Source organism: Macadamia integrifolia, chromosome 5 (genome assembly GCF_013358625.1).
Source record: "Macadamia integrifolia cultivar HAES 741 chromosome 5, SCU_Mint_v3, whole genome shotgun sequence".
Classification (NCBI taxonomy): domain Eukaryota; kingdom Viridiplantae; phylum Streptophyta; class Magnoliopsida; order Proteales; family Proteaceae; genus Macadamia; species Macadamia integrifolia.
The window spans coordinates 433,517-459,723 of NC_056561.1; the positions used below are offsets into that span (position 1 = coordinate 433,517).

At 38.4% G+C, this 26,207-nt stretch overlaps 4 protein-coding genes and 1 pseudogene across 14 annotated transcripts; 1 reads left to right on the top strand and 4 right to left on the bottom strand.

Moving 5' to 3' along the window:
- Positions 1-10: 10 nt before the first annotated feature.
- LOC122080233 (70 kDa peptidyl-prolyl isomerase) lies at positions 11-1,347 on the bottom strand (the record flags this gene model as incomplete). Its single annotated transcript, XM_042647172.1, has 3 exons — positions 11-305; positions 427-554; positions 1,177-1,347. Coding segments are annotated over 3 exons (462 nt in total), but the record flags the coding sequence as incomplete, so codon positions are not given.
- A 2,006-nt stretch (positions 1,348-3,353) lies between these two features.
- On the bottom strand, positions 3,354-8,236 carry LOC122078640 (putative lipid phosphate phosphatase 3, chloroplastic). Of its 8 annotated transcripts, none has more exons than XM_042644724.1 (9): positions 8,048-8,182; positions 7,398-7,500; positions 7,277-7,315; positions 7,091-7,206; positions 6,884-6,971; positions 5,525-5,634; positions 5,304-5,394; positions 4,702-4,890; positions 3,354-4,607 (listed from the first exon to the last, which is right to left on the bottom strand). In XM_042644724.1, the coding sequence occupies exons 4-9, from the start codon at positions 7,148-7,150 to the stop codon at positions 4,498-4,500; spliced, it is 648 nt and encodes a 215-aa protein (XP_042500658.1). In that variant the 5' UTR covers positions 7,151-7,206; positions 7,277-7,315; positions 7,398-7,500; positions 8,048-8,182; the 3' UTR covers positions 3,354-4,497. The 8 variants fall into 8 exon arrangements, with proteins under 8 accessions (XP_042500658.1, XP_042500655.1, XP_042500656.1 ...); XM_042644721.1 differs by having other exon boundaries at positions 3,354-3,961; positions 4,548-4,607; positions 7,091-7,315; XM_042644722.1 differs by having other exon boundaries at positions 3,354-4,026; positions 4,548-4,607; positions 7,091-7,315.
- Positions 8,237-8,991: 755 nt separating this feature from the next.
- LOC122079542 lies at positions 8,992-10,074 on the bottom strand (annotated as a pseudogene).
- Positions 10,075-10,210: 136 nt separating this feature from the next.
- LOC122079054 (putative lipid phosphate phosphatase 3, chloroplastic) lies at positions 10,211-14,755 on the bottom strand. 4 transcript variants are annotated; one of them, XM_042645292.1, is made up of 8 exons: positions 14,594-14,755; positions 13,905-14,123; positions 13,701-13,788; positions 13,467-13,576; positions 13,236-13,326; positions 12,655-12,831; positions 12,496-12,555; positions 10,211-10,524 (listed from the first exon to the last, which is right to left on the bottom strand). In XM_042645292.1, exons 2-8 carry the CDS (start codon positions 14,115-14,117, stop codon positions 10,421-10,423), a joined length of 843 nt encoding a protein of 280 aa, XP_042501226.1. In that variant the 5' UTR covers positions 14,118-14,123; positions 14,594-14,755; the 3' UTR covers positions 10,211-10,420. The 4 variants fall into 4 exon arrangements, with proteins under 4 accessions (XP_042501226.1, XP_042501223.1, XP_042501227.1 ...); XM_042645289.1 differs by having other exon boundaries at positions 12,655-12,843; XM_042645293.1 differs by having other exon boundaries at positions 12,645-12,843.
- Positions 14,756-19,390: 4,635 nt separating this feature from the next.
- On the top strand, positions 19,391-22,131 carry LOC122078213. Its single transcript, XM_042644101.1, has 2 exons — positions 19,391-20,831; positions 20,991-22,131. Exons 1-2 carry the CDS (start codon positions 19,702-19,704, stop codon positions 21,862-21,864), a joined length of 2,004 nt encoding a protein of 667 aa, XP_042500035.1. The 5' UTR covers positions 19,391-19,701; the 3' UTR covers positions 21,865-22,131.
- Positions 22,132-26,207: the final 4,076 nt, after the last annotated feature.

Below are 26,207 nucleotides of genomic sequence, written 5' to 3' on the forward strand. Positions count from 1 at the left end.
CCCCCCCCCCCCCCCCCCCCCAAAAAAAAAAAAAACTGTCAGTGATTCCCAACACAATTCTCCTCAACCACCTGAGAAAGCAGTACTAGAAATAGCAACAAAGTTATCATGAACCCTAGGGTTGGTCCTTCAAACCAGAACATCATAAGAAATGGAACCAAAATACAAGAGCATAAGAATACACCTTCGCTACCACAGTTTCATCCTTCCTCATATGTGCAAAAATGTTTTTGTAAAGCTTTGCATCTCTCTTGTTGCTCTCAGCCTGAAGCTGCTTCAATGTCTTCTGCACTTTTTTGACGTCCCTGCAAAAGAAACGATTCAATGTTCTCTTTCTCTAATGAATTACAAAACATTTACTACTAGTGACTACAAGTAAATGTCCTTCACATAGTAATAACATTATTTATTCTGGAAATTGCTGACCTGTTCTCAGGATCAATCTCAAGGGCTTTCTTGATATCCAATTCTGCCAAATACAGATCTGCTGTTTCCATGTAAGCTTGTGCCCGTCTGTACAAGGACTTTACATTGTGGAACTCAACATCTAATACCTGAAGGAGATGAACACATAGAAGATTCAAGAGATCATGGTCAAGTGTATAACGTACCAGGGAGTCTGTATCAGACTTTAGATTCTGAATGAATGACATACAAATCAAATCCACAAAACTTGAGAAAGCCATACACTACTGTTCAGTGTAGGTACAGGTCATTTTAAATATGGATTTGCTAAAGGTATAAAGACATCTGCCAACCTAACAAAACCCTCTACTGCGCTTGGGACAGCACCCAACAAACAATGGTAGAGTTTCTGAACGTAGAATGATAATAGACATTTCACACACATAAGGACAAGATGATTTAATAAATATGTAGCATATAGCATCCTTAATTTTAATGTCACTACTATGTAGAGAACAAGTGGTTTTTGAAAGAGTCAGAAGGCTGAAGCCCCCTTATAACTGATGATATAATCACACCACATGAAGCCTGGGTCAGAACCATTAATTTGCCGATATGTCCACTGGGGGAAAGTTACCAATAAATGCATCATAGCATGGAAGGTCCATAAAAAATTCTTAATAATTGGAGAGATGTAAACAGAAAAGTTCAAATGATATCACCAGTCCATGCCTAAAGAACACATCTTGGGCTGCTTCAGTGCCTTTTTACCTTTGAACATAACTTTATCGCTCCCCGGAAATCATTTAGTTTAAGGCAGCATGCAGCATGATTCAACCAGCAAGATACTCTTAAAGTTTTTACAAGTTTCTGTTCATCATCTCCAAAGGTAAAATCCTCACTAATATAATCTGCAGCCTGAGAGAAAGAAACATGAATTAATTAAAATTTCGGAAATTTTCTGTTCATTATAAGGGGAATGATGCAGACGAATAACATAATTTCATTGGAATTTCAGAAAATTTTAGCTCGATTGAGGAATGAAATCAAAATGATATAATAACCCACCCACCCCCACCCCCTCTCTTCTTTAAAGATAAGATTTAGGGACTATAAGGTGGAATTCAGGAAATTTTGGCCAAATGTTGGTCTTTCTGCTACTGTTTTAAACAAGGGATTATTTTTCTTATGAGACACCAACATGATACCTTCCTACTTAAAGAATAATTAACTAAGTTGAAAGAGAAGCAGAATAATCACCTACAAATCCCTTTTCTATCAGTTGTGTCAACAAGCATCAAATAATAATTTATTAAATATTCTATTGTACCCACTTTCTCCTTTACTAGTCAGAAACCTTAACCAACCAGAAAATTGATTCATTATTGTAAGGCAGCCACTAAGGTTTTATTAAGTGGTTTGTTGAAGGAACCAGGATTGATAAATTGGCCTATGAAGGCAATGTAGGAAATTTAAAAGTTCACACCTCATCCAAAAAAGATAAGGGGAACCATGGTGATCCTTGACTTACTGTTGCAGTTCTAATTAACTTTTTCGAATAAAGGATGGTTTGAGTCTCTCTTCTTTTTTTTTTTCCCTAAGGAAATCAAGATAATTTTTCTTTTTTAATTATTCCATAAAGCTTATAGAGATTTGCATCACGTGTCACCATCTCTGAGTACTCAGATTTCAAAATTAACTGCAAAAATTTCCCAATAAAAACAAACAAAAATCATTTCATACAGATCACAATGAAAGAGAGAAATTTGTTCTTGGCCCCAGTAAGCATAGTTTTTAAGGCGCTGCTAAGGCGACGCCTTACTAGCGCCTTGGCGCTGATGCGGTCTAGAGATGGTAAGGCAGTGCTCCGCCTTACGTGAAGTGGCGCTTTATGGGTTTTTTTTTTTTAAACACATTTTTAAATTACTTGATGAAGATTCCAAATATAGATATTTTATTGGTAGGTGTATGATTTTATTAACACTTGAGATGTATAGGATCAGCTTTACTCCACCAAAAATAACCAAAACAAACAAAACAAAAACACGATTCACAAACAGGGTTTGGATTTTGTCAAGGGTTTTAAGAAAGGGCTTTGAGAAGGAATCAAGGAACAAGGAAGAACCACTGATCCAGGCGACCATTTTGCTCCGACAGCGGTGAGCTTCATTCTTCTTTGACAGGAGTAAAAATATGGTGGATGACCTTAGGGCTTAGGCACTCATTTTGGCATCATAGAAACAAGTATAATAAATACTTGTATTTTTTATGTCTTATTTTCTTTATATTTATAATTTTGTTTCATAATTATGTATTTATATTTTATGTTAATATGTTATGATGATTGATGATTGATGATTGATGATTGATGATTGATGAAGATGAACTTAGTTTATTCACTTTATTGATTTGTTTTCTTGATGAATATCTTACATTGGTATGAATATGAATCTTTAATATTTATTTAACATATGAGTAATAGGATTCAACTAGGATTTGAGCCAAATAGATTGGTTTTATAAAAAAATTACACAGGAATACTTTAGTCAATAAGGCGACGCTTTATGCCTGCCTTATCGCTTAGGCGCTCCGAAAGACCCTCAAATGTCTCCGTCGCCTTACCACCTTAAAAACTATGACCCTAACTGCAGATTTTTTCCCAAGAAAAATATTTACAAGGATGCAAAATTTTATCCATTTCCAAATCAAGTGTATACTTAAGTAGAAATAATAATAATAAATGACTCTAAATATTTTGTACCTATTTAACATCAAAAGATTTTGATTTTGGTATGTTAATGGGAAAAGAATACTACAGAAAAGTATGGTAAGAAAGAGTAAGATTTAGGCACCTGAAAGAAAATCAAGGCTCTGCCCCTGGATGTGCACAACATGGAAGGAAGCGATCAGTTTGAAAGCAAAATTGCAGAAATGACCTTTCTTTTTTCTTTTTCCTTTTCTAGTTGGAATTATGAAACATTATACATCAATGTATCATCTTCCCCAGTGATTTCTCCCCAAAATCAACAAATAAGGTGCTTCTTCCCAATGTTTTTAGAGACAGTTTACAACATCGACCCATGGGCATAAACATTAAAAGGCTATAACACCCCAAGAAATTGAGGTCCTCTCAGAACCTTTGATTAGTTAACAGACTGTCTGGTTCAGTTAATTGAATCATTTAGTCCAGAGTCCAGACAGTCCAACCACCACTGGGTAATGACTAATGACCATTTTTTTAGTCCAATCACCAGCTTGCGGCGCCATGAAATACTTAAAAATGTTACTGAATTCATGCAAGTGAGGAACCTTGAACACATCACGTCAAGCTTGAAATCAGAACTGTATCCAACATAATAAGCCATTTGCACAATATTCATTGATGTATACTATCATACATAATAAGTAAGGAAATTATTAGATTACCTTACTTTGACCGGACTGTTTGACCAGATAGTCAGATCATTGAACTGCCAAATGAAGGCCAGGGCAATCTGACATCTGATCCTGTTTTAAAAGCATAGCTTCCATTGAAGTGCAGGTAAAAAAGACCCAACTTCAGCAGCAATGGACATTTGTGAGGAAGCAACTATATAGTAATATGGCACATCAAAGCAGTCCCTAAAATTAAGAGAAAATTCATACTACCATAATAACAAAGTTGAACAGGTAACAGAACAAACAAATAGTTTCAAATTGGCCATAAAATCAGGAGAAAATTCATGCTATTACAATATCAAAGTTGGAAAAATGGCACAAAGACCAAATAGTTTCATTTTGCCAAGCACCAGAGGACAATAGAAGAACTACTAATTGAGTTCACTTTCCTAAGTTTTAAATCAAGTCAATTCCAACAGTAACCATCTGAGATTAGAATGGAAAAAATACCTACACCAAACTGAAACTTGGATATATATTTTCCAGGTTAATAATCGTTTATCTAGGCTCCAACAAAAGGGACTGAAATGCATCTACATTCTACAGAGAAAAAGAGACCTAAAATTTTTCTAAGTGAAAATAAAGAGCAAAATATATATATATATATATATGAGAGCAAAAATTATTGGATTCTTTCTATAATATGGATAGAATCTACAACATTAGTAATTGACAGGAAAAAGGAAACACAGTGAGAATGTTACCATTCATATGATGTGGTGGTGGGAAGAACTGTAAGTAGCAAAATGTTGCCACTGTGAGGCCTGCAAATGCAATGTAAGCAAGATAAGTTGAGCGCTAAAAGGCATTCAGACCAGTTTCAGTGACAAGAACATGAACACCCCTACTAGGACAAACCTAGGAGGCCTCCAGAAAAAACATCCTGCCAATGGTGCCGATAGTCATCCACTCGAGAAATGCCAACCAGAGATCCCACAAGTAGAGGAACAGAAACAATGCATAATTTTGCCACATGACCCCTACGATCAAAAGCTTTTAACTTTCCAGATAAGTATAATGACAAAAACCCTAAGCCTGCAAAGGACCCTGCATTAGCATTACAGGTTGAGTCATATATCCCAGCAATTGAAAAAAAATAACCAGAAACGAAACCTGGTGTGAATGATGGGTTATGGTCCTTATGGATAACTGAGAAAGCAGTGCCGCATATCAAAACAATTATATTTAGCATATATTTTTCCTTGGGTGGGGGGGTAATGATTGTCTCCTTCTCACTGTTAGCACAAACTATTAACCTCTGATGAATTTCTCTAACATTATATGCATGGTGATCAATGTGAATGAAGAACAAATTAGCTACTATTAAAGTTCATTATACACTGTAGCTCCCAATTCAAAAGTTTCCTTCATTGCACATTTGATAATCTTTTTCTTATGTTCATCCTAAACCAAGAACAGAGAGTAACAAGGACGAACAGGTACAACTGAATGCTACTTACATGAAGTATGACCACTAGGGAAGCTTTTGTAGCCATCCTTTATGACACTGGCCTTTCCATGACAAACTACATTACCCAAATTATCATAAACCTACCAACCAAATACCAGAAAATGTTCTCATCAAATATTAAACTGATAACTGCAACAAAAGCTACTGTGAAGATAAAACAACAAGATTTAATGGTATCTTAGCAGACTTTGAAGAATCAGAAGAGCATACTTCCTTTCCATCGGGGAAACAACGCCAAAAGAAATCCGGTCGAGGCCTACCAACTGCATCTTTGATTGCATCCGTGATAACCACCGTCAACAATATGGAGAATAAAATGCCTGGTTTCACATATAGCTTTACACAATCAGATCAGTCTTAAAAAGCAGTTATGACGCAGATAGCACATAATTGGACTTATTTCTTGGGTTATATATATGTTTGGGCCTTTGGTCCAATGGGTATTCATTGTAATGGGCCTAAAATATGGTAGGAGGTAGTATAAGGGATATACTTCATCAATTTAATTGGAGTCTTTATTTGGGTCAGTTACCTTTATTATTTAAATTTCCTAGTCAGTCTATGTTAACTTTTAGTTCAAGAATGGTTTAGGCCTAAACTTTTTTGAGTTTAGTCTTTTATCTAAGTTTGTAAGGGGCTATAGCCTTCCCACAAATATGATTAGAAGTATATTGGTGGGATGGCAATAATAGCCGGTGGGATTCCAGTCGAGGACTAGGTGGGATGCTTAGTTCATCTCCTTCTTCTTCTCTTCTTTAATACTTCCATCAATTCCAAGTATCAGAACTTTTCTTTTATTCATATCTTCTAGTTGCTGAATCTTTTGCTAGTTAATGGTCTGAAATTGATATCCTCTTGTTTAAACTTCCAGTAATGTTCTGGTTCTGATCAATGCATAAAACCCAGTTTTCCTTTAAGTTTCTTGAATTCCTATTCCAACAAGGAATTCCTTGAAGCTCAACTTTTAACCACTGGAATTCAAATATGATTTCCCATTATGCTATGTTTCTGTTCTAAAGTACCCTGCGGTTTCAAAATCTCATCTTTGAACTGATTTCTTGGAATCTTATTTGAAGCCTGACTTCACTCAACTCAGTTTCTAAATTCTGTTTTCAAGTTCTGATTTCTGTTTGCTGTTACAGTTTTTAAATTCTAATCACTGTTCATACAGAAAAACAGTTCACTGTTATTGCTGCCTCAAAATCTCCTGAATCTACTGGTTTCGGTTACTGTTTTGAAGCTTGTTTCTAGAATCCTACATTCCTACCCCTGGTAGGATTAACCTAAAGCTTCAGATCTGTCCAGATTTTTGGAAACATTCTTCTCCACTCCATATATAGACCTTCAACCAACTTTTGGATTAAATCAGAACCTTGGTTTATCTGCTATTATAAATCTCTTGAATTCTGGTTTCTAAACACGTCACTGCAATTCTGGGTTTCATTGGATTTCTGAACTAGTAACCTTAGGCTTATAGAAACACATCAAGTACCTATAGCTGATAGTGCACAAAAAGGGTTCCTCAGTTACCCCAAGTCATAATAATATAAAATAAAAAAGTACAGGTACCTAATACACCATGATGCAGATCATACACGTCTCTCCTACGAAAATAGAAGGCAAGAAAAATTGTGATGGGCAACAAACCTGCATACATCTGGTTATAATGAAACAGAAGGTTCATCAAATGAGGCAGGTTACAAAAAACAGGCATAGTTATAGCAAAAATTTCTACTTAAAAGGACATAAAAACGTTACATAGAATATATAACTTACAGGCACAGCCCATATAGGCACAGTATTTTCTTTCAGGGGATATTTGAGGCCAGTCATCATACCCTTCCCCACATAACGGTAAAATGGATGAATGCTATATAGACTGATCTTTATCACTACAAGAAGCATCAGTGTAAGCCAATCATACTTGTGTGACTTAGCAACCATAACTCCATGGGATCTTACAGTATGTGCACCACGCTGGACCTCCCTCATTTTTTCCAGCTAGGACAAAAGGTCAAAAACATTACATCAGGGGAAAATTACGTTGGCAACACTACAATATTATCAAACACAAACTGCTTACCCAGATACCAAATAGACCTGCACCAGTAGTATTAGGTACTACAAAATACTATCCTCCCATGAGTTTGCGCAGGCAGTAATGAATAAATTTTCTGCTTTCTACACTGGAAGAAAAAAAAAAAAAAGTAGTATTAGGTACTGCAAAATATAAATAATAATTCCATTGTTACCATTAACTGCAGGCGCCCTAATATTAAAAAATATTAATAATAATTAATTCATCAAAAATGTCATCATACTCCCTCTCTTAAAGACTGCCTAGATTGGGCATTTTAGTTGTTCCAAAATGTTAGTCCATTTCAAGAATTTAATGCATTGTTTTCCATTTTAACCCTCATCATACTTTTCTGTGTTGAAAATGAGTACAATCATGGAAAATAATTTAGAGAAGGCACACAAGGTTGAAGTATTAATAATAACATAGAATGCGCGGCCGAAAATTGACAGGTATCAAGACGGTGGAGAAGATTGTTGCTCTTCTTCTTTTCTTTTCAACCCCCTCGGTAGAAAAGAGTCATAAAATGCTTTCGTTATGTATAGAACAGAGCAGAACAGCGGAAGCTAACCTCTAAAAATTAAATGAAGAAAATATCAATCCAACAATTGATGAGAAGAAGAAGTTTACGCGTAACAGAGAAAGAATAATCATACCCATCTGAGATAAACCCCGGAAACTTAACTATTCTTGAAGAAAGAACCGAAAAGTTGAAGATGAAAACAAGGGGACAAAGGAAAATAAAGGAAAAGTAGAAAGGGCAAAAAATACCACCAAAGCGCTTATATTCTGTTAGGGCTTTTCCAGGCTGGATTATGCGGAGAAAAATCTCTGTTTTTCTTCATTCCTGTTTTACAATGTTTTGCTACCTGCATAAGAGGACATGTGTCTTATTTTAAACCAACGATCAAGATTTTTGTGGGTTGAAGCTCATGTAAAAACTGGTCTAAGGTAAGCGAACCGATCCACTCAAATATATCAAACCGTATAATGTATCAATTTGAATCAAAATAGGGAGAAAGTCCCGCTGGTTGTCTCCCTCACACGACTCTCTCTCTCACCCCTCTCACTGTCTCTCACACCTCTGATCATGAAGGAGAAAACCCAAGCTGGGGTTTCATCCAAGCTCCCCGCCAAGGTCGCTCTCACGAAGGTCTCTCTGCTCACCAACGAAAAACCCTAGTCTCACGATGGAGAAGCAACAAAGATATCCTAAGTCGATCTCTCTCTCTCTCTCTCTCTCTCTTATGAAGGAAAAACCCTAGTCTCTTACTTCGTGATGGAGAAGTAACTGTGATGGCCAGTTAATAGAACCCTTTGGTCCGGCTGTCCTTCAAATCTCTCTGTACTTGAATCATCTTCTTCTATCCTTCGATGCGAAAAGCAAGAACAATCCAAATGCAAATGCAGAGACATGGATAATTATAAATTCACTGATCAAATCAAGGGTATCAGTTCATGTTCTATTCCAATTTCATTTCTTCAATCACATCTCAAAGAGTTCTCTATAACTGTACAGAAATAGGAAATTATATTATAGATTAGATCTAAACAACGGAGGTAGAAAACATTTAAAAAGGAAAATCGAAACTGAGTAAGACTAGATGGCGCCGGTGAGATCAAAGGACAAAGGCTTCTTCTTCTCCTCCTTAATCTTCTCTTTCTCGTTCCTCACCACCATCTCCACAGCCTCAAAATTATATCCAGTAAAACCAGAACTCGCCAGAAGTTCCGCCTAAGATCCAACCACGGAAAGCAAGTTCCGACCATCAGTAGTAACATACGAAGGATGCCAATCTTGTAGCTGTAAGGGTCTTTGGAAAGTTCCAGATGAAACAACAGATCCGGTGGTGGTAGTGAGACCTCCGTGGCCAAAATTAGTTTTAGCCTTAGACCCACAGAGACTCCTTGCAGCTTCATCGTAAGCCCCAGCAGCCTCCTTTGCCGTATCGAAGGTACATAGCCATTTCCTCGTCTTCTTCCATGGATCTCGAATCTTGGCTGCGTATCGTCCCCAAGGACACTTCCGGACATCTTTGAAATGACTCCCTTTGTTATTTTACTGAACATGTATTTTGATCTAGTAGGACTCAAAACAGTTGGTTTAAATGGTTTGAGTCGATTCATTCAAGTCTGAAATCGGGTTTTGCTTGAATTTGATTTTTAACTCAATCTTAACCGTTGGCATAAAATAAGACATGTGTCATCTTCTGCAGATAGCAAAACAGGGATGAAGAAAAACAGATGATTTTTATCCCATACTCTCTCAGTTCAATTCAGACTTCAGAGACAAAAAAAGACTCAAATGGGATACAAAGAAAAGAACTGTGGAAACTCGAGAGAGAGAGAGAATGCAGTTGTTGGTTCAAAATTGGCGCCAGGTGGTTTGATTCCTCAATGTACGGGTAAATTAAATCCAGCTCCTGGTTTTTTTAAAATCCGGATCCAGAGTTCCAGACTCATTTACGATTGGCTAGACCGCTAGAGTATGCACTTTTATCTGTCCCACCACCATTTACTTGGAATATGAATGAGAGGTGGGTCCCACCAATCTGGTTATTCCCATCGAACCGTAATCATTAGCAGTCACAGAACCGTTTGATGATGTGGATTTCAATATTTGCAGGATATGCATTACAGAGCCATCCATCAAGTTAAATTGGTTCGATTCCTCAGTGACCATGGAATACTACCCGAACCCTCCCCTCCCTGGCTCCCGCACCCCCCTCCTCTCTCTCTCTCTCTCTCTCTCTCTCTCTCTCTCTCTCTCTCTCTGCATCTCCATCCTCTCACCCAACACTTCTCGAGAACAGATAAAGTAAATTGAGAATGCATGGTTGATAGGGGTAGTTGGTTCTTCTCATATTTACATAAGAAAAATGTAGGTAAGAGCACAAAAGGCAGAATTTCAGCCCGAAACAAATTACAATTTATATAATGTTATATTTTACCAGATTCCATTTCATCCAATGTGCACCAGATAATCTTGATAATTCATTGTTTCTTGGTGCTCCCTGTTGGTGAACAACCTATACCTCCATACCCTGCTCATTGAATTCATTTCTAACATTACTTGGTTGCGCACTGGAATGCGATTCATCCGACACCTGAAAATGTTCGCATGGCCCCCAACCTGAAATCCAGAAGATCAACAACCCAGTTAAGAAACATGGAATATAGAAAGAAACAAGACAGATAAGCCACATCTGTCATGGAGGGCCTCTCAGCAATGCTGCTATAACCGATTCACTATGCAATATATAAGCATAGGAGAAATAGTATTCTGAACGGATATGTATCATCCAAACAACTGATACAAATAGAGTCCAAACTGTATTATATAACAGTTGAGGTTTGAAGGGGGTCAAACTCTGGTGGTGGTCATCCCCTTCTCACTTTGGACAGTTTTTCCATTGACCTCACACCCTCTTAATATTAAAACCAATCTCCCCCTCTACACTCCCATTCCTGTATGAAAGCCCCCCAAGTCCCAATCTGTGGCAACCTCAATTTCCCATTCTCACTTGTATCTGCAGCTGACATCTTCAAATCTTTTCTTCTTTCCAGCAGACTTACCAATGCTCAGGTTTGAGTCCTCACCATTGGCAAAAGCAGGGCCAGATTCTATATTCAGGAGCACATTGTTAATGAGCCTAACATAGAAGTCCCCATCTGTCTGACCCACCACCTGAAATGCAGTTGCTATCAAGTATAATTTTATCTAAAGTTCCTCCTCGAAAAATAGGAGACCTCGAGGCCAAGGAATCAACCATTGTCACTGCAATTCTAATCATGGGAAATCAGCAGTGCAATCGTTGGACAGAAAAGAGAGGTGGCCAGACAGAATAAGGAACTTGCTGGAGACAGAGCGTGAGAAGTTGCAGCAATGGATAGAAAGACAGAGGTGTGGAAACTGTTTTTTTTTTTCCTTCTTTTTTGGGGGCAGGGAGAGAGAGAGAGGGGTTCGCAATGAAAGAAGAGGAGGGTTTTCTTTGATTTTTCTATTTTAATGGGAACAGCATAGTACAGCAAAGTATGGCAAAACCAGGAAGGATGGTGCATCAGGGTGGTAGCCAGCACCAAATAACATTAGCCAAACCCTTTTTGCAAGGAATTTAGAACCTTATATTTTCGACTTATGCTAGGGCATCCTGTGGAAGTGACGTGCTACATTTTGACCAGGGTAGTAAATAGTGAGAAAGGGTTCTCTCACCATGGACAAGTGCAGGTAAAGAAGCTAGTTGAAATGCACAGGATTAGATATTACTGAATTCACGCATGTGAGGAACCTTGAACACAGCATGCCAATTTTGAAATCAGAGCTGCATAAAAGATAACAGGCCATTTCCATAGTAATAGAACTATTATATATGTTATAATTATATTACCTTCCTTTTATCAGAATTTTGGACCAGATGGTCAGACCATTAAACTGCAAAATGCAAGGCCAGGGCTACATCTGGTCCCATTTTAGAAGTTTGCTTCCATTGAAGCACAGAGGTAAAAGAACCAAATTTAGCATTAATGGTCGTTATCCAGAAAGCAACTAAATATGGCACATCATAAGAGGCCCTAAAATTTAAGAGAAAATTCATGCTATTATATAACAGTATCAAAGTTGAAGTGGCAGAACAATCAAATAGTTTCAATTTGACCCTAAATTAGGAGAAAATTCAAACCATTTTTTGCCAAGAATGAGAAGACATCAGAAGAACTACTAATTAAATTGACTTTCCTACGTTTTAGAAAATTAGTTTGCAAGAAATTCTTTAAACATCTAGCTCATGTGGACTGAACTCACTTCGAACAGTGACCATCTGAGATTAGAATGGCAAAAAAAAAAAAAAAAAACTGTGTCGAACTGTAACTTGGATGTATATTTTTAGTGTTTCTTAAGATAGATGCAAAAGACGTAATAATTATTTATCCACACTCCAGAAAATAGGACAATATACAATGCAATTCTAGGAATAAACAAATATCCAAAAACAAAAAAAAATATGACAAATAATTGAATTATGTCTATAATATGGTCCAAACAGATAGCGTCTACCACAAACTACTGACAGGAAAAAAGAAAAATGAAAAAATGAGAGAATGTTACCATCACTACGATATGGTGGTGGGAAGAGCTGTAAATAGCAAAATGTTGCCACTGTGAGGCCTGTAGAAATGGAATGTACACAAGATGATAAGTCCAGTGCTAAAAGGGATTCTGACCAGTTTCAGTAACAACTAAGTGATAAACCCTACTTGGACAAACCTAAGAGGCCTCCAGCAAAAACATCCTGCCAATGGTGCTGATAATCATCCATCAGAGAAATGCCAACAAGAGATGCCACAAGTAGAGGAAGAAAAACAATGCATATTTTTGCCACATGACCCATGCAATCAAAAGCTTTAATCTTTCCTGATAAGTACAATGACAAAAAACCTAAACCTGCAAAGGACCCTGCATTAGACATTAGAGGTGTTCATGAGTATATCCCGGCAATTGAAAAAGATAACCATAAATGATGACTGGCTTGAATGATGAGATATAGATATTTGAAAAAGTATTGTAACATATCAAACCAATTATATTCCACATTTTTTCTTTTAAATATTAGAGCCCCCTTTTCACTGCTTAGCTCATCCTATTAAACCTCAGATGAATTTCTCTAACATTACATGCATGATGAACAATGTGAATGAAGAAAAAATCAGCTAGGATCAAAGTTCCTTATATTCTAGCTCCCAATCAAAAGTTCCCTTCATTGCACATCTGATTATCCTTTTCCTATGTTCATCCTATACCAAGAACTGTGTACTACAGAAGAACACATAAAGCTAGTTGCTACTTACACGAAGTATGACCACTAGGGAAACTCTTGTATCCTTCTCTTACGTGTCCGGCCTTTCCATGACAAACTACATTACCCAAATTATCATAAACCTAGGAACAAAATACCAAAAAAAAAAAATGTCATCAAGTATAAAGTGTGAGAAACTACAATTAAAAAGAGTATTTTGAAGTTAAACCAATAAAATTTAATGATTTAGCTTAGAAGAATTTGAAGAATCAGCAGAGCATACTTCCATCCCATCAGGAAAACAACGCCAAAAGAAATCTGGCCGAGGCCGACCAACTGCATTTTTTAATGCCTCTGTGATAACCCCCGCCAACAACATGGAGAATATGAGGCCTGGTCTTGCATATAACTTACACCATCAGATCAATCTTAAAAAACTACTTCCTTTAGCTTTGTGCATAAAAACAGTTCCTCAGTTCCCCAAGTCATAATAAGATAAAATGAGAAGTACATGTACCTAGTATGCCATGATGGAGATCACACACATCTCTCCTACGAAAATAGAAGGCAAGGAAAATGGCGTTGGGCAACAATGCTGCATAAATCTGGTTATAATGAAACAGAAGCTCATCAATTGAGGTAGCTTACAACAAGCAGGCATAGTTATACCAAATCTTTCTATTTAGAATGATATACCAGCACCATATAATAATTAACTTACAGGCACAACCCATACAGGCACAGTAACGTCTTTCAGAGGATATTTGAGGCCAGATATCATATCCTTCCCCACAAAACGGTGAAAAGGAGGAATGATATATAGAATGAGCTCTATCACTCCAAGAAGCACCAGTATAATCCAATCCCGCTTGTGTGACTTAGCAACCATAACTCCATGGGATCTTACAGTGTGTGCACCAAGCTGGACCTCCATTTTTTCCTTCCAGGACAAAAACATAACATGGAAAATTATGTTGACCAACACAACAGTTAATATTATCAAACACTTCGGAGGCATCATATCCATTACCAAAATTTGCATAAGCAGAAGTCCAGATGGGCCAAAAGAAGAAAAATAAGAACATGTTGAAGCTGAAGTAAAATTACCCACTTCATCTAATGCAAAAGTTTCTTAAGAATTCAATGTTCCCAACAGTTACAAGCATCTAGAATCACAAGCAAAGAAAATATAAAGACGGTGGAGAAGCTCAACTCTTAAAATCAAAATGAGGTTCCTATAGGCTCAGTAATTTGAGAAGGTGTATGTAAATTGTATAACAGATAAAGAAGAAACATACCCATCTGGGATAAACCCCAGAAACTGAAAAAATTCATGAAGAATGAAAAGAGAAGCTGAAAATGAAAACGAGGGGAAACAGGGAAAAGCAAGCAAAACACAAGTGCTGTTACCTGAAAAGCTTTCCAGAGGAGATTGGGAATTGCAATTCATACAGTTCAATTCAGAGACAAAACGGGTTCAAATGGGCCCAGGAGCAGCGAGTCGAGAACTATGGTGCAACAAGCGATCCACAGAGAGAGTGAGAGAGGCGGGAGAGGACGACACGACGTCCACATTTGAAAGCGGAAATACAGCTGTCGGTTCAAACTTGGCGCCAGGTGGTTTAGTACCTCGATCTTCGGGTAAATGAAATTTACTCATTAAAGTTTTTTTTAATTGCAATTTACTCATTAAAACTAATACAGTGAATCGGTGGTTATTCATGTCGCGAGATCGCTCCACCAGTACCAATGGGATTGGTAGCCTATTGGTAAAAATGCCCTCAAGTCATCATCAACTCATTGGTTGTGAGTTCGAGCCTTGGCATGTTCTATTATAATCCATTGATCTCGTGGAAGTGTCGCTCAATCTGATTCTCAATTCTTAAAACCATAGACACAAAGAGTAGACAATCGTTCTTAACCTTTCAATATCAAGTATCGAAGATGATTATAATATTAAGGAGAGTGCTAACCCTAGTTATCAATTCGGTCAAATAATTCGAACCGAATTTTTCCGAATTTAATCAAAAATTCTGACCGAATCCGAATTAGAAATAAAATTCAGTAAAATTTACGATTTTTTCAAAAGTGAATATAAAAAGCGAATAATTCGGACCTAACCGGATTAAACCGAATTATTCGGTCCACTTAAACAGTATTTAAAAAAAAAAAACCAAAAAAAAAAAAAAAACCCAATAAGTTTTTTTGACCGAATCCTTAAATTAATCAATCGAATTATTCCAAATAATTCTCTGCCCGAATAATTCTCGAATCCGAATTTGTTAACTATGATGCTAACTAGCAACTCAATCAATAAAGAAAGTTAGTACAAAAAGGTACGAGAGTCATTTCCAAAAACAGAGGGAGAGGGAGTGATACTAGGCACCTCAGCAGCATGCTTAACCTTTTTGATAATATAACATTTAGACATGTTGATATAATTGATTGAATATAATAATACCTTAAAATTAATTGAAATTCTATTCTTTCTTGAGAGTTAGCTTCTCTAAATAGAATTAAATCATCTAAGAAAATGAAGTGTGATATACCTTCTCCTTGGGATGATATAAGTGGTATGAAGCTAAGAGAATTTTATCAATATTCATTTATAAGATGGTTAGTTAGGATTATCAGGTAAGATTATCTGTTTGTATAAGAGCAAGATGACCACAAATGAGGTGCTAGTGAGTCTTAAATAAGTTTCTACCAAAAAAAAAGTGAGTCCTAAATAAGTCTATGAAACACTTTAATTTGTAATGGAGACATACAAAATATTCCAAGCATAACTTTTTTTTTTTTTGGTGAGGGGGGGTGGGATTGAGTAAGATATTATGCTTGTTAATATTTGATAAGGACCACAAAGACCCCTAGATGACAATCAAAGTTCCTTTGCAACAAGCCAACAAGGTTGAATTATTAGATTAGGTCACTATTCAAACTTCTCATGGAATATTAAGAAACGAAGGGCCCGTTTGATAACGTTTTATGCCGTTTCTGTTTCAAGAAACGGTAAAAACATAAATTTCCGTTTATAGAAACATAAACGGAATTGAAGGTGTTTGATAAGTCATGTTTCTAGAAGTCGATAATAATTAGCGAAAGAATGACCACGAGTCGTTTGCAAAAACAGCATAACAAGAACTTGTTCGCATGGATCGTTTCTTGAACCATAAATAAATAGAAATTTCTATTTATAAAAATAAGTGAAACGAAATAGTTTTATCAAATACTTTTTGTTCCGTTTCTACCGTTTCTGGATGCGTTTCTTGAAACGTTATCAATCGGGCCCTAAATCTCTTACCAAAAAAAATTAAGAAATTAAGTCAATCATGGGTCTTCTTCCATAAGAATGAGTAGTTGATTCATACTATTTAATACTTTATAGGGAAAGCATTCTTTGAGCAAATGAGCTAGTGGCATAGAGGATAGCACCAAGGATGTGCAATGAAATAATATATTATATAAGTGGGCAACAAGATCATTTCATCTAAGGAGGAGAGAGATAGACAGTGCTAGTGTATCCTATTCTGGCAGCCCAGAACTTCTGTTTCTCTACTTTCTATTTAGTTAAAGGGAAAGTGTTCCCAATGCTGCCACCGTAGAGAGAATCTCCCACACCACGCCATTGATGGTGCAAAGAACAGTATCGTTCACATGATTAAGGGGGGAGAGAGAGAAAAAAAAATCTCATATCATAGGGCATCCAGCACTTTAGCTCCACAGATAACTGAAGGTGAATGAACTGAGCCAGTGTCCAACTGTGAATATTTGGATCCAACTAGTAAATTCTATGGCCAAAAGCCACTCCTATATATACTCATACAATTGTGAATGTTTGGATAAAAAATTATTATAAATTGTATTCCCAAGAGCCAATCCCATATATACTCAGATAAGGAATTCTAAGGATTTGTATGCTTGGTTTGGTTGTCCAGAACTGTTGAAATTTTCAGTAGGAAGAATCACAAAGGGAAAAAAATCGTCTACAATTCCGATCTCATACAATTCCGTGCAATACCACCTTCAGGCGGTGACACGTGTATTGATACCAATACAATGGTCCAGATATGATTTAAATGTCTCTTCACTGATTTAATGTTTTATTAGTTGTACCAGATCTAGACCATTGTATTGTTATCAATACACGTGTCACTGCCTGAAGGTGGTATTACACGAAATTGTATGAGATCGGAATTGCAGACGATTTCAACCCATCACAAAGAGGAATTCTAGCACTTAGAAAAGGTTAATCTACATTCTATATAGGTCTATTTGCTTATCCACAGGATTCCACACAAGGGATGTAAACAAAAAGAAAATTATATATGGAAAAGCAAAATTAGGCCCACTTGCTCACCTACACAAGCGAGAAAAAAAAAAAAAAATTTGTAAAGCCCATGCTTACAAACAATTGCAACTTCATAGAGTTTCATAATAAAAGATTCAAGCTCCATTAGGTAGTAAGAGAAGTGGGGAGAAAAAACGTAAAGAAAAATATTTGCATTTTTTGTAAAAATATATTTCACTTCTTAAGGAAATATCTAAAATTTCCGTGCAACTAAACAATAAAAATGATTTTTCTTCTAAAATATATTTTACTTCCCAGTAACATATATGTATTTCCCTTGTAACTATATGGATCATGGCCTTTTCTCTATTAGGAGAAGAATTTTAGGATTCAATTTTCAATTAAAAAAAAAATAGAAATGTTACTCCTTTATGTTGGCATCATACATGTCCAGAAAAGGATAAGGAGAAAGAAGTTTTGGCTGATATTATATTCATTTTTGGCTGATATTAGATTCATATATGGGAAATCTATGCCATAAAATGAGAAGTGTACACACCATGGTGTTGTGCCTTCTTTTCGCTGAAAATGAAGTAAGATCTTTTATCCATAATAAATCCAATACAAAAAATGTGCTGAACTTTTTTATTCTTTTAATTTAATTTGACTCAACTTCCACTCTAATGGTGACAAACTCAAACAATAAAAGTGAAATGAAAAGGGAAAGGTCTTAGATTTTAAGTTTTATTTTTTTAATATTTTAATTATAAATAATAAATAAATATACAGAGAAAAACAAATTATTTCATTTCCCTTGATTTTTCTCACTCCCTATTTTCACTGTTTTTGTGTCCAAAAACTATATTTGCAGGACAATTAGCCAACCGTAGCCTTAAACTTAAATCAACCTTTGCCTTGAAGTAATGATATTTGATAGAGCCTTCCAGAAGGAGCCACTTGCACCATTAGAACAGAAGTGTTGCGGGACGATAGAGCATTTTTTATAAGTTGCACAAACAAGATTTTGGATGCTACTCTTGCCACATTGGATCTTGTGAGAATGATTGATTGTTCCAATTTTCTGCTGATTTTTGTTCTCTCTGCCTTATTACATTCTTTTTTATAGCGTCTTCCTGGCTTCACTCGAGGTATTTGGTTCAGTAAATCAAATGGTGTATCATGTATGTATCAAATATGAAAGTCAATCTTTTGATAGACATTCTTCTGAATTATGTTTCTTTCTGAAAAATCGTTTGGTTGCCTTGAGGCTAGTACATGTGTCTCGCGGGTTGAGATATTGACTTCCGTAGAGAACGTTTGTCCACTTTCTCCTTTTATACTAGGTGGTAAAAAGATTGTTCAAATCTGAGTTTAAATGTTGAGGTAAACTCAGATTTGAAACACATCCTTTATAATATGGTCATTCATGGGAAGTAAGATGCTCACTTGTGAGGGTCATTCTAGTGGAACCAAATAACTGAAAGAATTAAGAATTATCATTCTAAAGAATGTCATCTCAAAGATTTACCGAACCAAACACCCTCTACAGTTACGCTTGACAATTCACCATGTGATCTTACAAATGTTCTTTTTTCTTCTTTCTTTAATACTTAGAACCATACTTGATGGGATATAGTTTTAGTTATAAATATCGCTAGTTAATCATGTGAAAACACTATTTATCATTTGAGGTTTTAGTCGAGAGCTATAATCACTAACATGGAACACCCTTAATCTTAAAATATATCAATATGGTAATATTGAATCAACCATAACAACTGATTTATATTAGCACCAAATGTCATCGATGCCGATACCTAACCGATATCAATTGAACTGATACAGTAAGAATATCCTATTTTATATATCAGGAAAAAAAAAACCTCACCTCATCTGTGGGTGTTTCCACTTTCCAGTTTTCACCCACCGAGAGTCCCGAGACACCCAATCTATATCCTTTGCTGGCTTTCCCTAACTTTCCTCCCTTGGGTTCCGTTTCTCTCTTACAGCTACCCGTATTGGAAGGAAACGTTGGACACTGGGAAGGATTCAAGTAAAAAATGGAATTAGAATAATCTTTTCAAATAAGTATAAGACCTTAAGCCTTCTGCAAGCTTATCCCTTCTTTCCATTGTCCCCTGCAAGAGCCAAGAGCCAAGAGCCAAGAGGCAGGAGGCAGGAGGCAGTAACTCGCACTCCCTCGTTAGCTCCTACCGAACGAACCACTAGCATGGACCCACCAGCACCACCACCGGCGGCGGCGTCCGCCACCCATCTCGCCTATCCGGATTCGGTTGACTCATCTCCACGGTCGCGTAACATCGATTCCTGGGACGAACCCCTCCCTCCCATCCCGGGAGGCGCTAAACTGCGCCTGATGTGTAGCTACGGCGGTCACATCGTTCCCCGCCCTCACGACAGGTCTCTTTGCTACCTGGGCGGTGAGACCCGTATCGTGGTGGTGGACTGCCACTCCAGCCTTGCAGACCTCTCCGCACGGCTCTCTCGTAGCCTCCTCCATGGGCGCTCTTTCACCCTCAAGTACCAACTCCCCAACGAAGACCTCGACTCCCTCATCTCCGTCACCACCGACGAAGATCTCGAGAACATGATCGAAGAGTACGATCGCACCACCACTTCCTCCTTGAAGCCCTCTCGCCTCCGCGTCTTTCTCTTCCCTACCAAGCCCGAAACAGCCGCTTCGGTCGGCTGTCTCCTCAGCGATTCCAAGTCGGAAAACTGGTTCTTGGATGCCCTCAACGGTGCTGGAATCCTGCCCAGAGGGATCTCTGCTGACGCTGCTTCCGTTAATGGCTTGCTGGGTCTGAACGATGCCATCCATGTCCACCCTTTTGCTGATGGGGAGGCTCAACCTGATTCCGTGGGTGGCAATAACAAGCAGGTTAATAAATCTGGGCAAGATGTTCAATCGCTGTCGGATTCTCCAATGATGGAAACCAATTCCTCTTTTGGTTCAACATCTTCTTCGCCTTCTATGTCTAATTTGCCTCCGATTCGGGTTCATGTTGAGGATGGTGGTCGCTTGCATGATCAGAAAGTTGGGCTAGAGGAACATTTCTCGCAGCTGAGCGTCCCTGCTCCGCAGAAGCAAGAGGAGAGTTTTGTTTCACTGTCTTCTCCGCCACCTGTTCCGACCAGTACTGTCGCAGCTGCAGCGATGTCGTCAGCTGTTGCCGTTAACCCTACCACTGTTGCTAGTGAAAACTCCGGCCGGATTTACTCGGACGACGAGCGATCAGACCATGGGGCCCCTGTTGGCTTCCGGAAGCTGCCACAGCCGCAATTGCAACAGAGGACTAATGTGGGAGTTGATTTACCTTCGCCAGATGCAGCTGCAAGGCACCTTCAATCTCTCTGCTTAATTCATTCTTAGTTCCTTTTATGATTATTATTTTCCATTTCTGAGGTTTGGGATGTTGAATTAAATTGAAACTAGTTTTTACTTGATGGGGAAAAGATTTTTGAAATGGGTTTCTCAATTGTTTCAAAATGTTGCAGAGATGCCAATTCTCGCCCAAAACCAGTGTTCTATCAAGACCCAGTCGCACCTGCAGCTGCCGCTAGAGACAACAGGGTCCCTGTTATCCCTGTTGATCCGAAAGGTAACATCTCTGATCCAAGCTATCGGATCCAGATGCAACAACAGCAACTTCAGGATGCTGGGTTCGTTTTGCATTCACAATTGGATCATCACCAGCAGCAGCAATTCGTCCCTGCAGGCACGCATTACATCCACCATCACGCCACTGGACCGGTACCCATCTCTTCATACTATCCAATGTATCCTTCGGCGCAGCAGCAGCTCCCTCAGCAACTCGATCAGCAATACCCAATGTATTTCTTGCCTGTTAGGCAAACACAAGCTTACAACTTGCCTGCTCAATCCAATATAGGCGAGACTCCAACCGTCCCATCTAGTCGGCCCCCAACACCACCCAGCCCTGCCATGATCAATTCTTCTGCTGCAGCAGCAGCTTTCAAAGAGCCCGCTGCGCCTGCGCCTGTGCCTGTTTATCCCCCCAGGAGCGCAGCTCCTGCTAAGCCCGAATCGGCAGCCAATGTTTACAGAACGGCGGCGACAGCAGCTCCGCCGCGTATTCACATGCCTTCAGATCAGCATCAGCAGCAGATTTTGGGTTACCATCAGATGCATTACCCGTCTCAGTCGATCGCTGTTGCTCCTAACTATGGATACGACTTCACCGATCCTGCACACTCGCAGATATACTATACTCAGCCTTCACCTGCTACATTGGCTCCTCAGTATCAAACTATGACCGGAGCAGCAGCAGTAGCGGTATCTGAGGCTTCTACCCAGTTGCCCTCAGAAAACTCTAAGCAGCAGCAGATCAGAACATCACAACCACTGTGAGTCACAATCATCGCTGATCTCTGATGAAGGAAAGAAACAATTTTGGTGGTGATGAGTTTGGGTAATTATAGTCTTCATTTTATTCATTTTTTTTTTTTTTATTTAAATTGGATTGGTTTGTGTTAGAAACTTAAATCTGTCTGTGATAGGGGAATAAGGAATTGGGTCATCATCTCTTAGGAAGAATATAGAAGTTGGTCATATGTTTGTGTTTGGGCAATCGTTGAATAAATATATCTATAAACAGCATTGGCTATTTGGCTTTAAGTTAGAAATCTTGGTTTCATCCTTGGAGTTGCAGAGGAGTTTGTTCAAGGCCAAGGGTATCCTTTTATTTTCAGTTCTGGAGCACTGCTATGCGGCAGCCATGCATAAGTGGGGTTCAGGCTTTCAGAAATCAGAATTCAGACCCAGGGAGGCGCTAGAGCAGTAAGTAGTTTTGATCCAGAGACAGAGACAGGAACGCATGGTCATTGGTTTTGAGTAGTTGGGTAAAAAACTGATAGCCTTGGTTTGACACAAAAAAACTCTTGGCTTCCTTATTGATAATGGACCTCTATACTTCAAACTTCCAACTCACGGAGGAGGCATGTGGCCGCAGCTTGCGTCCCAATGTTGTTCTTCGTTCATGAGTGGGTATATCATATGCGTGGATTTAGGTATACGCATCCTATTGCAAATATAGCGGGAGCTTATGGCTCGACTCATTTGAGGCCATCGTGTCATTGAGGCCTAGCTGTGCGACATGTGGAGGGAACAAACCAAGGGTCTGAGAAGTTCTCTTACCTGTACTCACTTAACCCATTCAACCCAAACCCGACAAGAAGGCAGGGGCAAGGTGAGGTGGATGAGGGCGGTGGTCCCAAAGAAAGAAGAAAGAAGTATGGTGTGCCGGGTTGGATTGGTTTGCAGGGGACGGCTCGTCTCCAATTCTCGCCCCTCCAATGCCTGTCCAATTTCTTTCCTGCCAGTGACATGTGTAAAATAGTCAATCCAATGGCTGTGAATCTTTAGGGTTATCCAAACCCATCTTAACCTTTTAACCCCTCCAAAACCTTCTGGCCCAATACCCTATCCGGATCAGACCCGATCAAATCCGCAGGGGACAGGATTCTATAGGGGTATGGGGAGTTAGGAAGGGGCAACATTCCATCTACCCAAAAAATGGTGTGACATTCCTCCCCCATTTTACAGGTGTCATGAGGAGCATAATATGACCTAACCTACTGACCAAGCGGTGGAAACTAGGGGTGTCAATCGGTCGGGCCGGTCCGGTTTCGGTCGGGCTTAATCGGGCTTGAAGACTTTTAAGGGTTGCACCGTGTCCGCCCATTTAACTAATCGGGCTTAGTTAGTGAGGGCATGGTACACTTTATATTCGGTCGGTCGGTCTCGGGCTATAATCGGGCCACTAAAATCGAGCCTTAATCGGGTTTTAATCGGGCCTTAACCGGGCCACGGACATGTTTAATGTTAAACGGGCGTAATCGGTTTTTAAACGGGCCTTCTTTAATTGTTGAGTTTAATTGTATTACACTATTACTTCTTTAAATAGAGATGAATCTACTCTCTTCCAAGTCACATATTTAAAAACATCACAAAAAATCCAAAGCATTGATCCAACATCCTCATAATTAAACTATTTAGAAACATCATAAAAAATCATAAATCCTTATCCTGTCCAAGCATCCCACAATTAAAATATTTAGAATCATAAAATGTCCTAAATCCTTGTCCAAGCATCTCATAATTAAAATATTTAGAATCATAAAAAGTCCTAAATCCTTATCTAAGCATCCCACAATTAACATATTTAGAGGAATCTACTCTTTTCCAAGTCACATATTTAAAAATATCACAAAAAATCCAAAGCATTGATCCAACATCCTCATAATTAAATTATTTACAAATATCATAAAAAATCCTAAATCCTTATCCTGTCCAAGCATCCCACAATTAAAATATTTAGAATCATAAAAAGTACTAAATCCTTGTCCAAGCATCTCATAATTAAAATATTTAGAATCATAAAAAGTCCCAAATTCTTATCCAAACATCCCACAATTAACATATTTAGAAATATCACAAAAAATCTTAAATTCGCATCCAAACATCCCCAAAGTTAAATATTTAGTTACATGACTCAAAATTATCCTGATTTCGTCCAATCTGGAGTGCTTCAACATCAATCCCACCTAATAGAAAATAGATGAAACATAAACATTAGTAAATGTAAAGATAAAAGATAGCGAATATGTCATAATCAAAGAACAAGAATGATATTACCCATGGAATTTCACCTAACAGACTAAACATTAGCTGCAGTAGAGGCATTAGAAGATCTTTGTGTAGGTTCTACTGTAATATTAGTATCACCACTCACATCGAAAGACAACACATTCCCCAAAGCATTAGCCAAATCACTGGCATCATCAACCGGTTCAGCTTTAAAAGTATACAAAATGAAGAAGAGGACATGTAAGACATCAAGATTATGACAAAAAAAATGCGACGAAGCAACATTTGTTTAACGGATGAAAAATGTATATTTACATAGTTTGAAATTACCTCTAAAGTCTACTCCGAACATCCAATCTCGAAGGCAAATCAACGCTTCAGCATTTGTAGGCAATAGCTTACTTCTGTATTTGTCAATAACTCTACCTCCAGCACTAAAAGCTGATTCAGAAGCAACAGTTGATACCGGAATAGCCAACACATCCCGTGCCATCCGAGAAAGATCACGATACTTTGATCCTTGTGACTTCCAAAAGGCCAATACATCATAATGCTTGGTCGGATCTTTAATCCTTGGCTCTTCTAGATATAAATCTAATTCGGATTTATCGAATGGGACACTAAACATAGGGAAAGCCTCTTCAATGCAACAGCCTCCATAGTGTATGGCATAAAAACAATGGGAGAGCATTAAATAAGGAAGTAACGCGGAACTACTTGGGAATTGATAAATTGTAGCTGGAAAGGAAAGAATCCCTTCTGCTTGGTCTTTTGACCTCAATGGATGCAGTATGCATTGTGGATTTGAGAGACTTCAAAACCACAGAGGAATCTGTGTGCAGCAAGGGATCTCGAAGATACCATTTATAATGGAATCAAGAGTCTCATCTCCTTTCCATGGAGACTCAAAACAACCATAGAAGAGATAAGAGCAGCAGCAGGAAACAGTAAAAAAGAAGTGCAAGGGACAGAGATTGGCAGAACCATAGTAAGTTCGGGTACGGCAAAAGAAAAGGGTACAGAGACGTACGCATATTCAATAGACTAGACGGAAATAATACCTTTTAAAAATCCAGCGCAAAAAGTGTGTACTGCAATCTTTGTAAACATACGGACATATATTCACTATGCAATAGACATGTACATCACTTAATAAACAAAATTATAGCATGTAGACAATGATTTTCAAAAGGAAGTCTCACAACTAAAATAAACACAATATAATAGTTGAATACTTATTCCACCATTACATGCCATAAGGGAAATAAGTAAATTCTAAAATTACTCATTAGAAACGAGAACAGATTATAAATACAACAGAGATTACTTCCTCGACCAAATGTCATTGGACTAAAACAACAGTTTGGTGCACAAGGATATGATATCATATAATAAAAGGCTAGTTCTTGAGGGTTTCTGCACATCGGTATCTGCCTAACAGGGTGTTGTGGCCTTAGGGTCTCTTTAATCAAAAGCATATTAATCCAATGGATATTATTCCTCAAATTAAATATTGAATATAGCTCACATATTAATTAAATCTCAATTGGGCATTATTCCTCAAACCAGATCCAAGAAATGGTGTACATTAAAATTGAACGCCTTGCAACAGCAGAGGAAAATTTAGCAATTGCACTCAAGGAAGTTCATAGATACATGAGAGAGAGAGAGAGAGAGAGAGAGAGAGAGAGAGAGAGAGAGAGAGAGAGAGAGAGAGCCAACCTGGATCTCAAGCAGTGGCGTGGACGAAGTAGCCTCTTTGAAGGAGAGCACAACACAGCAGCTCGACCCACAGCACAGCAGCTCGCAGCCTCGCACTGACCCCCAGAAAGCGAGACGACGACGACGAAGGCCCAGACTCGCAGAGCACAGCGAGACGACGACGACGACGACGCAGAGCACAGCGGCAGCCCAGACTCGCAGAGCACAGCGAGACGACGACGACGACCCAGACTCGCAGAGCACAGCGGCGGCCGCGGCACTTCCTTTCCGTTAAACGAAGAGAAGAGAAGAGACTTAACCTAGGGTTTTTGGTTTTTTTCTTTTTAACTCTTTCATATGGGGGTAGAATAGTAATCTTACAACCGGGCCGGGCCAGGCCGGTG